This window comes from Juglans regia, chromosome 6 (genome assembly GCF_001411555.2).
Source record: "Juglans regia cultivar Chandler chromosome 6, Walnut 2.0, whole genome shotgun sequence".
NCBI lineage: Eukaryota > Viridiplantae > Streptophyta > Magnoliopsida > Fagales > Juglandaceae > Juglans > Juglans regia.
The window spans coordinates 27,002,830-27,017,662 of record NC_049906.1 but is presented as its reverse complement, the minus strand read 5'-3'; the positions used below and the strand labels follow the sequence as shown (position 1 = coordinate 27,017,662).

The window sequence follows — 14,833 nt, the reverse complement described above, 5'->3', positions numbered from 1 at the left end:
CCAAATGGAACGAATAAGGTATCCACGTAAACTAGACTCCAAAATAAACAACTTTTATGAAGGAAACGTTACGAGGAAACACTTACAAAAGCTTCGAAACAGGCATTCATAAAAGGTACGAAAAACTATCCGAGAGTGTCTTTTGTGTTCTATAAAGGAAAAGTGTAACGGAGAGTTGCTTTTCGTGGGAAGTGGACTGGAGAGCCTCTTACACAAGTTATGGAAAGTGATAGGACTGAAGGAAATGTTGAGTGTTGGCCTTTTCTTCTCATAAAAATCAGTCCAAGATCTTTTCTCAAGGTGGAGTGTAAAAGTGAAAGAGTGAGGTGGTCATTTAGCTTTGTATTTCAAGAACCTTCTAGGCCCTTCTTGTAAAGATCTGGCCAGCCAAGTGGGAGTACAAAACTTAGCCATGAAGCAATCCTATGGTGACCATATTCGTGGGCCTTAATGGGCCTAAACCGAATGGTCCTAAATTTTAGGGTTTAAAGAGGGTTTGAGTTGCTATCAAGCCCAAATCCAATATCACTTGGTCCAATCAATTTTTCAAGGTTAAAAAAGTTGGATAATGATGTTCTAACACAAATTTGAAGGATTAATAGCATGTGGAAGTGATTTAATCAAGTGATTAAACACAATGCTAGAAATCGGATTAGAAAATGTTTAGAGGCCAACTTTAGGGTTTTGGGGAAACCGTTTAGGGTTCCAATTTCAACCAAGCTTTTGGGCTTTCAATTGGATTCTCACCATTTAGGGTTTCAATAGAATTGAAACCTTTTTTGGTCTGGCACCATTTGGTTGAGCAGATGAAACAAAGTTTTGCTTAAGTGGCATGATTTCACAGCTTGATTCCTTCAAATCCATCAAACACTCCTCATGATACCAAGTGTCTAATATTATTCACTAAGTGTGGCTAAGATCTTGCCAAGTGTCTAAATAAAATTTCTCTAATCGAATTTGGACATTCCACACTGTGATTTTGAAACACTGCAATTGGTGCGCTTACCGAGATTACTATTCACCCCAAAAAAGTGAATCATAAACTTAGAACTAAAAATTCCTAAATATTCATATTAACCTACAGTGAAAATCTTTTATCGAAATTCAACATCGAAGTGCCCCTAAAAGTAATTTCACAATTTCCAACAAATGTTCGTCCGGAATTATGAAAATAGGCTATTGCACCATAAAATATTAAATAATCCACTGAGTCTAATGGCTTAGACCATAATGCATTCTGACACTTCTAACCACCTCAAATAAATAAAACTCATATTTCTAGCACCATAGTGAGTGATAACACTGACTATGTTGATTCGTAAAAACTTATGGGGCTTTTACGAGATTCCTAGAGTCAATAGAAATTCCACCAATGAATTTCTAGCGAGCTGTTACAAGGCCTCACCACCGGCACCGTCAGCCTCCTCTCACACTGGCAACCCCTCACCGACAAAGCCAACCCTCGTTGCGTGGCCACCTTCTCCATGCATCCACACAACCTCTCACGCATGGTTGGCCAACAGCGCACCTCCAACCATCACCGTCGATAGCCCCACCAAACCCAACCCCTCACGGTAGCTCTCTCCCTCTCTTCCTTGAATGGGTTTACCACACGGGTTCCTTACCGGCTCACCACTGTGCGCCGCCGCACTGCTGTGATCGCCAAGCACTGCTGCGATCTTCCCCTTCCCTCCCCCTTCCTCCTCCACGTGACTCGAGGCCCATAGCCTCCCTCCACCACATGGCTTCCTCCCCCTCAAAAGCACAGGTTTCACACCCTCCACCACCATGCGCCACCACCCACCACGTGTAACCGCCATCTTCAGCCTCCTTAAGACCACCACGAGCCCTTCCAAGACCACACCTAGCTATCCAAATGCCCAAACAGTCACTATACGTGGTTTAGCCGCCACGTACGACCCTTCTAGTGTCATCAACCGTGACGATCAACGAGCAATGCACAGGTTATCTCATCGATGGTATAACCCTCTATCCTTTGTTAATTATGTTATTAGTTGATTGGTTAGGTTGTAAACTGTGCTGTTAGTATTGGTTTGCTGTGTAGTGTGGTGATGTGATGTGATGTGTATATGAAGTGTTAGGCGTAGTTGGGAAGTGTGTTGTGAAGTGTTGTGGACTGTGTTGTGTAGTATGGTTGTGGGGTATGTCTTGTAATGGTGGCGTGGTGTGTGTGGAATGGGAAGAGTACACATTGAGTGTGCTCTGTGTGGCGTAGTGTATGTGAAGGGAGTACACGAGGAGTGTAATCCATATGGCGGAGTGATGCACCATATGGCGGGTATGCCATAATGGTGAGGTGGCGTAGCGTGTTTAAATGGAGTATACATGGAGTGTACTCCATATGGTGGAATGATGCACTATATGGCAGGTATGTCATAGTGGTGATGTGGCGTAGCATGTGAGAAAGGAGTATGCATGGAGTGTACTCCATGAGGTGCACCGATACACCGTGTGGCATGTCATAGAGATAAGGATGGTTGAGTAGTGGATGGGCGTAGAATGTGGTGAGTAGTGTCGGGAGCTGTGGAACAGTGTCCCGAAGTAATCATGGTGTAGCCAATAGTCTGAGGTGACGAGTGTCACCATGAAGTTGACTCATGGCTAGAAGTATGGGTGAAGTAGCAGAACAAGTGTAAGAGTATGCAGCGGAAGCATGATTGGGCAACGTTACTTTGTGACGTGGTTACTGACAGTCGTGCTTGTGATGGGTGAAGAGTTAGAGTAAGAATGGCGTAATGGGATTGTGACGAGATGTCACGATGTGTCGGGAGTACGTGAGGAACTGTACTCATGATGAGTTAGGAATTGAAGTGGCAGAGTGTTGGGTGATGTGACATAAGGTGTAGTTGTGAACGGAGTCATGTCATGTCAAGTGTTGGGATGAACTGTAAAAAGGGACGAGTAGCATGAGGAATCACGCTAGCCGGATTAAGAGAAGGTTGGTATCGAAGGATAACCCTTGTCCCCATGAGCAGGTGATCAACATGTTATATGTTGGTCTCAGGTGATAAAAGGGTAAGGTACATGTATAATCTGGTTAGACACATGTGCCAGACGGATTCACCATATGTAATAGGTAATCTATCCTGAGCATAGTTGCATGGTGCTTAAGCCTCAGAGTTAGCTTAAAGTCGTGTGACTTGTATGGATGAGAATGAGGATTAGTATAAGCTAAGGTGCATGAAGATAGTGATGGGTGTACAGTCTAAGGATGGAATGCGTGGCTTAGTCGGTCTAAGTCATGCGTCGAAACATGGTTAATGAGAAGAGTAAGACGAAAGTCCTAGTGTCTTAACTCTAAGGTGAATCATGGGTTCACTTTAGTCGATGAGCACTCGAGGCAAGACCTTGAGTTGGAAGATGTGGTGACCGTAATGGGTCCCCGAAGGTCTTGTCATAGTAAGGGACATGAAAGAGCATGGTATAGAAGGAGAGTGCAGTAAGTGAAGTGTAGCTCTGTTTATAGTTTAAGTTGCTTATGTACTAGATAGAGTATGACACTAAGGTTATGTGTATGCATGTAGGTTGCCATCTGACATGCGCATGAATGGACTGCATGGTAGGAAAGTAACATGGAGTCCAGGTAAGTGTTACGTTTATACCCTTCTAGAGGTTTCTAAAATAAAAGAAAATGAAAACGAAACTCTTTTCCTTTAAGATGCTTAAGAAAATACAAAAGACGCTTTACGAAAGAAAAAGCTAAGTGTTCAAATGTAAAAGTACGTAACGGCCCCTCCTTGGCAACCCATGTTTACGCACCCAAAGTATTAATCATACGCATGTGAATGGATGATTATACGGTGTATATATTGTACTTATTTTCTAAGAAAATCCAGGAACTGATATTTTATGATCCCAAAACTATGTTTTTCTCATCAAACGATTTTTTCTCACGAAAATGAATGTTTTCTCATGAAAAGCAAAGAAAGACATGAGAACTGAGGCTTTCATGGATCCTACGAACCGACGCTTTTATGGATGCCATGAGGTGATACTCATGGATACCATGAAAGACGACGTTTAAGGTGATACTTATGGATGCCATGAAAGACGATGTTTAAGCTCATGTTCTAAACGATGCTTTTCCATTAACTGAACTGTTAAATAAAAGATAGAGTAGAAATGAAATGAAAAAGGACTGAACTATAGCTCTTTAGAGCTGACATGAATGAATGAACTAAAAGGACTGAATGAACTGAATGTTTCATGTATGAAAATACGTAACGGCCATATGAATGAATGAAAAGGGGTATCCAATGAATGAATGAGCAGATTGTAATGCCAGACAGTAGTACTGGTAGTGCACCTAGTACTGCACCCTAACGGAATGGGATTCCAACCCACGGCCAAGGGCGAATCCATTGGCCATAGGGCCGCTAACCCTAATACATGAGGCGTAACAGTGTGTACTGGCCTATGAAAGTGATAAGAATGAATGGATGTATGCATGAATGTATGAATGCACGTAAGCATGAGAGCACGAACTCTTGAATAAATGAAAGCACTGACGAGAGAAACATTTTACTACAAGAAAGCCTTTTAAAAGAAAAATCTCGTCCAATGACGTTTTCAAATGAACGCACGTATGCACGTAATAGTATGTATGTATGATGAATGCATGAATGAATGAAAACCTATGTTGTTATATTTTAATTGTATGAAGTAATGTTTACGAGTCATCGACTCATTTTAGTTTTTATGCATGTCCCTCCCCCCACAGGAACTGAACGGTCAGGATGGACACGGCCCATGGGGAAGAGCACGGAAGTCTAGGCATGAGTTTTAATTGTACGAGAGACCCTTTTTATAGTAAGAATAATGTTTTCTGTTGTAAACCTCTTTTATATTCAAAGCACATTTTATTTTATAAATATAGAGTCTCGCACCCTGGGTATGCAAGAAAAAGGTTTTAAATAGAATGGTAATTCTCGTTGTCCTTACTAAAAATATTTTATAAAAAGTCTCACCACAAGGACAAGCATTACATTATAACTCTTCCGGTGCTAGCGTGCTGGCCAGTGATGGGCCGTCCTCTCATCTAGCAGGTGGGAGTACCCTAGAGATTGGTCCGGATTTCGAGAGGGCCCGGCCTGAGGCGGTCGAGTGCGAGGCTCAGAAGCTCAGGCCCCACTTTGCTCAAGTATCAACAATTTTCGCGTCTTAGCTTTTCTTTTATACCACTTTTTCTCTAACTTATTTCGTTCCAGGCCGTTGACCGGCTGGCAGATATGATTGTGGGTGAACGGGAAGCCATCGATAATGATTATGCTTGCATACATGCATGCGTATGCGTATGTGTATATATTATACACCTTGTTGTTTATAACTATAAAATATAAATTGCAGATGCAATTTCATTTCATATTCCTTCAATCTATAATAAATACTTTTTTATGGAACTTGATAATTGGTCATGTTAAAAATTGTAATTTAAATAAAGTAAGGAATCCCACAGTATATTTTTGTTTATGTATTTTTCATTATGTAAAAGAGTGATTCATTAATTAAAGAAAATATAGAAACTTTTTTTTTTTGTTGTATTTTTAAGAAAACTCAAGAATTACAAATGGGGTTAGATTTCATATTTTCGAAAGATTTCAAGAGTTTTTGAAATTTTTTCATATCAATTTATTTATTTATTTTATTTTTCAAATTCCAATGGCGACCTCAAATCCCATTATCCTCACATTGTATTCTGTCTATGGAGAACTCAAAAGCCTTTTTCTTTTTTGTGATACAAACACTGACAAAATGTTATCACAATTTAGAAAACAGTGATAAACATATGAAAATTAAGCTATTCCCAAAGGAAAATTAGGTTAAGCTTGCGAACCCAAATCTTTCGAGCCCAGATATAGAAAAATGTCCAAATCTTTCATAATTTCTTTCACCTTTTTTATTATCATTTTTTTAAAATTATTGCAATTAAAATAGGAGAGAATTGGCGTTCATGATATCCCTTGTGGCTTTAACTTTTTCGAAATTAGTATCTCTGGCTTAGGAAATTTAGAACAATCACCTATAGTTATGGTTAAATTGGTGGTATTGTTTTTCTTAAAATTAATTACTTTTTTAAATTTTTATTTTTACTAATTTTTTAATATTTTTTAAGTTTTTATTGATGTTTAAAAAGTTTTCTTGTTTTCTTACAATTCATGCTAAGTTATTGCTAACCTTGCATTAATTTTTAAAACGCTTTTTTTTTAAGCAAATTTTCAAAACTCTTAAATCTTGATTGTACATATTATTCCACGTGTCGTTTTCTGACCGGTGCTTAAGTGCCAGTCAAAGTCCATGCGAGCCTTCCCGAAAGGTGAGTACTGGAATCCTGTCAAATGGCCCCATTTGAAACTTCACGGTAACCATAAATGCCTATTATTGAAGAATGGTACCTTAGAGCATCCTAATCTCATTAGCTTTGTCAAATGTGGGGATTAGCTAAAATTTATATAATTTTTTTGAATAAACCTCCGTATTTCATTAATGAATCAAGTAATACAATTTATATTGATATCTCTGTTTAGACATCCCACTATACAATCTGGGATAGTCTCTAGCCAAACTTTTTTTCCTTCTAAAAACAAAGCTCTTTTTGCTAAAGTATGAGCAACTATATTTTTCTCTCTATAAGCAAATTGGATAGACCAGTTTGCACTATTTTTGAAATAAAATCTAACATCTTCAACTAAGGAACCATACGAAGTAAGCATTTTTTCTTCACTGCACACTGCCATAACGATCTCTTTTGCATCCCCTTCAAAGTTTGCTTTTTGAATATTAAGAGTATTGCATAATTCTACTGCTTCCCTCAGTGCATAGCCTTCTGCAACTGCTACCTCTTCAACATTTTCTTTCTGATCACAAACAGCTACTACAAGCTTCCCTTCCTCATCTCTAACAATGATGCCAATACCCATTCTCCTCTTTTTCTGATCCGAAGAGGCATCCCAATTCACTTTGAAATATCATTTTTCTGGTTTTTCCCACCTCTAATTATTATCCCTTCTATTTTGTACTTGTCTGTCTAATTTCTCAGAGTTCCTCACTACTTGATAGTCTCTTACAGTATAGCCTTGGCAGATAACAATAAACTCATAAGACTTTCCATTCTATTTTCAAACACCACTCCATTTCTCCTCAACCACACCTTTCCTAGAGTTACTGCTATTTCCTCCGATTGGCTTTTGTTAAGAGAAGTAATATACTTCTCCCACAGTAGGCAAAAGTCAGCTTCATGTCTGCCCCACTTTTGAACACAGCTTCTCTCGCTTCCCCAAATATCATTTGCTGAGTGATACTCCCATAAAACATGTATAAGAGTTTCATCTTCAGTTTCACACATAGGACAAGTTTTATCCTTTACCATTCCTCTTTTAAACAAGTTTGCTGGTAGGTAGTAAGTCATTCCCAGCTTTCCATAGCAACATTTTTGTCACAGCAGGAACTTCTAGATCCCATATCATTCTCCACCTTTCATCACCTTCAACTTCTCTAGAACATTCACCATTATTCTTCTCCATTTTTTCCTTGAGCACAAAGTAGGCACTTCTCACAGAGAAGATACCCTTTTTTAAAGGCCCCCAGACCAGCTTATCTGTTACTCTACCTCTACTCAAAGGAATGGTTAGTACTTTCTCAGCCTCTTCAATTCTAAAAATGGATCTAATCACCTCTTCCTTCCATTCCCCTTTCTGCTGATCAATTAGAGCTTCAACTCTTGCACCTTCCTGCAACACAGAAATTGGCGATTGCACCATAAAAGAAGATGGACTTGGAAGCCACTTGTGCCCCCATATCTTGATGTCTCTCCCATCCCCCACCTTCCATCTAATACCTTCTTTTAATAAATCCCTAGCTAAGCTAATACTTCTCCATATAAGGGATGGCTGTGAACCCAGTTTAGCTTCCAAAAAGATGGATTTTCTATAATACTTCTCCTTGAAAATAGTAGCTGCCAAGGAATTAGGAAATTTAAGGAGCCTCCATCCTTGTTTTGCAAGAAGGGCTGTATTGAAACTCTCCAAATCCCTAAATCCCATACCGCCCCTACCTTTCTGCATTCCCATCTTTTCTCATTTTCTCTACACAATTCCCTTACCCCCTGCTGTCTACCCCACCAAAACTTTGCAAATAAACCATTGATCTCATTACAAAGCCTCTTTGGTAGCTTGAAAACACACATAGTGTACGTATGAATGGCCTGCAAAACTACCTTGATCAATATCTTTTTACTAGCCTGTGAAATAAAATTGTTCTCCCAACTATTCATTTTCTAGCATATTCTTTCTTTGAGGTTCCTAAAGTATTAAACTTTGATCTTCCTACCATAGCAGGAAGACAAGGTACTTCTCATAGGTTCTACAAACAAAAGAATTCCCAACATCCATAATGGCCTTCTTATCAACTGTTTTGGTGTTACTACTGAAGAAAACAACAGTTTTGTCTTTGTTAAGAGATTGGCCTAAAGCCTTTTCATATAATAGCAGCACCTCTTGTAACCTTCTCCACTCCTTTAACCTTGCTATACCAAATAGGATACAATCATCTGCAAAAAGTAGACGATTGATACTGGTACCTCCTCGAGCTACTTGCACCCCTCTAGTGATATTCCTTCTCTCATAATGATTAAGGAGGGAACTCAAACCTTCAGCACAAATAAGTAAAAGATAGGGTGACAAGGGATCACCTTATCTCAGCCCTCTTGAGGGTTTAAACATGTTCCCTGGAAAACCATTTATAAGGACAGAGAAAGAAACTGATTTACCACATTTCATAACAAGGCTCACCCACTTCTCACAGAACCCCAACCTTATCATGACAGCCTCCAAAAAATCCCACTCTACACGATCATAGGCTTTAGACATATCTAACTTCATGGCCATACTCCCCACTTTTCCTTTCTTTCTAGTTTTCATGGAATGCAATAACTCATAAGCCACCATTGTATTGTCATTTATCAATCTACCAGGGAGAAAAACACTTTGGTTTGGGGATGTGATTTCAGCTAAGACCAATTTGAACCTATTAGAAATAGCTTGGAGACTATTTTATACATGACATTACACAAACTAATGGGTCTGAAATCACTCACATTTTTTGGGTTTTTTGACTTTGGAATCAAGTCTATATGTGTGTAGTTAAGAGAAGGATCAAGAGGCCGGTTTACCATTAAAGATATCCACTGCTACTTTACAAACTTCACCAGAGACTAAACTTCAATGACTTCGGTAGAAACATGGCCCAAATCTAAAATATCAAAAATATCTCACAATGAATTAGGTAAATCTAAAATAATTTAGATTATTGTTACAGTGGTTGGTCAAAGATGAAGAACTATAATTGATTCATCAAACATTAAAATACTAATTTCTCACTCTAAGCAAACAATAAAATATTAGTTTCTCACTCCAAACAAAAATTCTATTTGGTTTGTAATCAAGAAATTTAGATAAAATTTTTGTAACACCCCGATCCCGAAGGTCCGGAGAATTAACTCATGTCACTTAAAAATCATTTTTCTTCCACGTAGTACATACTCTAATTTTTCTCTATTGCACAAAATATTTATATAATTACATCAATTACTCCATAATAACTATTCTAAGACAATACAAAGTCTTAATATAAACATCAATCTCCCAACAAATTACATCATCAGAGCACAACAACCTTACTGAATGAAAATTCTCAATACTCATATAAACCTTCTATGCTTAAACCATCATTCTTAACTCTTCTCACCCATGCTCCATATCCTTAATCCTCATCTGAAACATTCAAATCATCTGAAAAAGATGGTGGAGATAAGGGGTGAGTTATCAACAACTCAGTAAGCAGAGAACACATACTAGTATGTAAACATGAGCCCTTTTCAGAAGATTCAATATGCAGAAACAAAAACATTTTATTTTTATATGCAGATCTCAGAAAAAAAAACGTGTTATCAGAAAATCAAAGCGAGTTTTCAACCTTTTCATACTCAAAATCAGCAATTCATATTTAAGGATCCATTTCACATTCAGAAACGTTTTGGCATAACATAACTGAACATCTTCATCTTATCATATCATATACCATGTTTAACCCCCGTGGTAGGGTTGTGCTATCTCCGGTGGCCAAACCAGGCAGTATCATGTGGTGAACTTCCCCTTTTTCAATCTTGGAGCCCCGAGTGTGCACACAGGAAAGAACACGTAAAAAGACCACTTTGTTTCCAAAGTGGGTGCACTCATATCAGATCATATCATGGTGGTACCAACCATATCACGTGAACCAGTATCATCTCAGAACCATATTCAGAACAGATAAGTATGCCAAAGTTTTATCACATCCAAAACACGTGCGAAACATATTCATTTCATTTCCATTCTATCAAAAACAGATCCAAATCATTTCATATCATATGCATAGAAATCTCAATGATAACATATTCGCTCTTTTGCATACTTCATAAACATGTCAAATATTGCTCATGTCTACATATTTCATGTCAAAAACATTTCTTTTCTCTTTCATATGTATCTCATGAGGGAATGCGAAACATTTACTGAGGTTGTTTTTTTACATTTTCTTTTTAAAACAACATGCACATTTTTACAAACCAACCTCAGTTCATTTCTCTTTATGCAAATCTAGCATAGGAACCCCGCTTACCTAGACTTCTTAGCTTTTCAAAAATTTCCTCAAAAATGTTGAGTCGACTATAAATCGTCACCTATAAAAATAATCACGTAATTTCTGTAAGTTTCCAATAGATCACATATTTCGATATTTAAGCCTAAACTTCTTAAATAACCTATTTTAAATTTCTCAAAACTTAAAACCTTCATAATCCCAAAATATATCATTACTTCCTAAAATCACCAATATCCACCACAACCCACGTCATACACAAAACACCAATATTTAAACCCGAACAGCCAACAAATCTCATAGTCTAAACCAATCATACTAACAACTCCATCACCCAATCCAATCAACCCCGTTACTCCTCGGACTCAATCCGGTAAAACCAATCAGCAATTAAATACAGTGTAATGTGCTAGTGCAAAAATACATTAAATTCACGAGAATTCTTTGAAAAATACTTACAGTGCTATATAATAATTTATGGAGGATCACGGAGGCGCAAGAAGTGGAAAAACAGCTGCAGAACAGTGCAAAATACACTGTGGTCGTGGGTCACAGATACCCATTTTTCAACGGGTGCAAACGAAGACCCGAGATTGATAGGGTAGGGCCTAGGGATGTCGGTGAAGCTAGTGGTGGTGATGGTTGGTCGTGGGTGGCGGCGCAAAGGGTGGTTTAAGGCCAAAAATATCCGAAACGGAAATGGAGTTGGATGTGCTTCACCGGTGACGGATCGGAGGTGGGGTTGGGTCCAATGAGTTGCTTAGAGGTCGAGGATGAAGTGGTGAAGAAATGGTGGCCAATGGTGGTGCGACAGCTGCGCAGCGGCACAAGAGGTGCCGCGTCTTCAATGTGCTCGTGATGGCTAACGGCGGCGCAGCTGGGGCTAGAAATGGAGGGGTGGCTTCGTCGTCGGCTGGGGAAGACAGTGGGCCGGGCGGTGTCAGTCACCGCCGGCTCATGGCGGCACTGGGAGGGGAAGAAGAATCGGACGGAGGGAGAGAAAAGGCTGGCGTGCGCACGCGGGAAGGAACCAGGAGAGGAAGAAGAAAAGAAAGAAAAGAAAAGAAGAAGAGAAAAAGGAAGAAAAAAAATAGAGAAAAGAGAAAATGTAGGGAAAGAAATGAGGTCCAATCCTCACATCTTGGGTCACAAAAATGATTTAACGGAAATGATTTTAAAACTGCAAGTGAAATAAAATAATTCAAACGCAGTGATTAAATTGAAAATAAATAATTAAACCCAACAATAAGTTAATTTAATTTGAGAAGAAATTTAAATGCATAACAATAATTAATTTAAAGAAAGTACTTCAAAAAATAACTTTCGTAAACTAAAAATTATAAAAATAGCCTAATTAAAAATCCAATAATTTTAAAACAAGAGAATAAATTCTGAATCAATAAAAATAATTCATTCATTAAAATACACTAAAATACGGGGTGTTACAATTTTAGATGAGTTTAATCAAATATTTTTTTTTATTAGCATTAAATGACTTTTGAAAATATGATTTTTAATATTAATTTAATTAGAATATGATTATTATTAACATTTAATTGGTAGAGCTACCAAATGTGATAAAAATAAATCAAATAAAAAAATTATTAAATTAATAATATTTTATTATTATATAAAGTGAATGGACAATCCAATGTAGGGATTGAATTTAAATGGAATAAGCAAATGCAAAAAAAATGTAATATTCGCTAAATTTTGAATATGGATTTGGCAAAGCCAGTGAGGATGCTCTTAGAGTTTATAAGTTTTGTAAATTTTTTTTAATAAAAGTAGAATTTATTATTAAAAAATTAAAAAAATTTATTTTATTTTTAAAAGAATTGTGCAGTGCTTACATATTTCGCGACTCTAAATAGTATTTTTTATTCTTAAATGAGATGTACATTTTTTATTCTTAAATGAGATGAACCAATTTTGAAAAAGTGAAACCACAGACTTGAAAAGTAGTAATTTTCACTTAAAATAATTAATAATTTCTTGCGATTTAGGTTAGGTTTGAATGGAGAGTTGAGATGAAAGTTAAAAGTTGAATAAAATATTGTTAGAATATTATTTTTTAATATTATTATTGTTTTTATATTTGAAAAAATTGAATTGTTTATTGTATTTTATGTAGAAATTTGTGAAAGTTGTAATGATGATATGTTGGTTGAAAGTGTTTCTCAATCCAAACTAAACCTTAGTTAACAATCATTTGTAATTTTGTATCAGTGTGCAACGCATATATCTGTGTGCGCACGGTCGCGCATCTTTGCTCACAAATAATTAAAAAAAATAAATCTTCGTGTTATGGGTTAATTTTGATCGATGCAAACATAGAGATTCTGGTGAAGATGGAGTACATATCTGCATACAGACCAAAATCAAAAGAAATTTATATAATTTTCCCATTTATTTATGAATTTTCTATATGTAGTAATTCATTATTATTTGTTACACAGTCATTAATTATTATAAAGAGAAGCTCAGAACGCATGTAATATGCATACATGCATAATTCTTGATCATCTCATCTCATGATCAAGTACTTGGGCAGAAAGTGATAACATAATTAGGTGCACCAGAGCAGGTGAAGGTGCTGTTCACATCATCATAAGCGTAGCTATACGCTTGAGGGCACTGGTTTTCGAAGATCAAGGAATAGTTCGTTGGAGGACATGTTTCTGGAGTGCTGTAATCGCCAGTGCAACAGTATTGTGGCTGATTTAACGCTGTGCATGCGCTCTTGCATGCGATCACGCTTCCATCGGTGGCTTTCAGTTGCAGCTCTGCTGGGCAAACTGCGTTCACATTGGCCGGGCAACTCGAGGTCTGGCAATCACCGCTCCCGCCTTCTGTGCTCACTGAAACAGGCAGGTTGAACCCGTCGACAAGGCTAACATCGTAAAAGTCTTGCCCACTATTCGCTGCTATGTTGATTTCTACCAAAGATGCCGGGGGGATCGCACCATTACCATTGCATGCAACCTGTCCAGAGGCACAATCCGCAGTAGCGCAAGAGAACCTTCCTGAGGTGTCCGTGGTGCAACCTGTTCGTGCCCAAAAACGGCCTATCCATGGAGCTTGGGCATCCAGTGATGTGGATGCTCCAGATGCTAACTCAAATCCTGTTGTTGATAGTTGAGGTTTCTGATCAGCGGTTAGGGTTCCTGGCCAAACGGTATTGGGACAGTTGTTTGTGAAAGTTATTCTAGCGGATTGAGCACCTGCAATATTCATATATATGCAGCATCAAACAAAATAATTCCTTGTCACCATGTATATATGTCGATAATGAAAGCCAACATATCCATCTCTGCAAATGAATTCGATCGTAAATCACACATGCATGCTTATCACCATGATACATGTGCATATATGACATAGTACTTATGTAAACAACAAATTTTGGTAGGCATGTCATTTTATGATAGGATAAGTATACCACATGTGTGTTCTTCGACAGTAACTAATAAGCATTCATCGTAAGCCTAGCTAGGACAAGTACCATACGAGAGAGAAAGAGAGATTGTTCAATAGGAAAAAAAATTTAAAATGTGATCATACATATATCTAAAATACATATATATATATATATAAAATCCATTTTCCAATAGCTAAAGCCTTGAAGAAATTTATCATGAGACATACCAGACAGAAAAAGGGAGGCCAAGGCAAGGCAGGAGATCATGAGTGAAAGGGTCTTCATGATTGATGGATAGATAGGCGAAGTAATTAATTTGATGATCTCAATGTATATAATATGCAGAGCTGAGCCGGTGTGGTAGTACTACTGCTACGTACTACGTTATTGGTGCTATATATATACACATATATAGGGAGGTTCGCTCATACACGGAAGACTCAGTTTTCTTCGTTTAGGCCGAATGGCATGTTTGTCAATGTTTTAGTGTTATGGCTCACCGTGTCTAATTTTCAACCAGTAATATTATTGCGTGACAAGTACTCATTACAAGAAAAATGACATTTGTGATCATTCTTTTACAACGAAAATGACTATTTGCGATGAAAACAGACTCATTTTAACTGGAAATAATCATTTCGCTAGAAATAACTAATCACAAATAAGCAATTTTCTTGTAGTGACTTTATACTACAGAAAAGTAAAAGCTTTGAGTTAATTTTGGAGACAAGTCAAACTGCACACCTTCTTGGTCTTGTA

The 14,833-nt window shown here is 37.6% G+C and overlaps 1 protein-coding gene across 1 annotated transcript; it reads right to left on the bottom strand.

Annotated features, from left to right (window-relative positions):
• Window positions 1–13,191: 13,191 nt before the first annotated feature.
• LOC109013678 (thaumatin-like protein 1b) lies at window positions 13,192–14,409 on the bottom strand. Its single transcript, XM_018995880.2, has 2 exons — window positions 14,302–14,409; window positions 13,192–13,877 (listed from the first exon to the last, which is right to left on the bottom strand). The coding sequence occupies exons 1-2, from the start codon at window positions 14,357–14,359 to the stop codon at window positions 13,192–13,194; spliced, it is 744 nt and encodes a 247-aa protein (XP_018851425.1). The 5' UTR covers window positions 14,360–14,409.
• Between the last annotated feature and the right edge of the window lie 424 nt (window positions 14,410–14,833).

Bases quoted from the DNA above. Each gene is read 5' to 3' on its own strand.
- LOC109013678 (XM_018995880.2), bottom strand. From the start codon at position 14,359: ATGAAGACCCTTTCACTCATGATCTCCTGCCTTGCCTTGGCCTCCCTT. The intron at 13,878-14,301 runs GTATGTCTCATG...TGAATATTGCAG, and splicing joins GGCCTCCCTTTTTCTGTCTG to GTGCTCAATCCGCTAGAATA.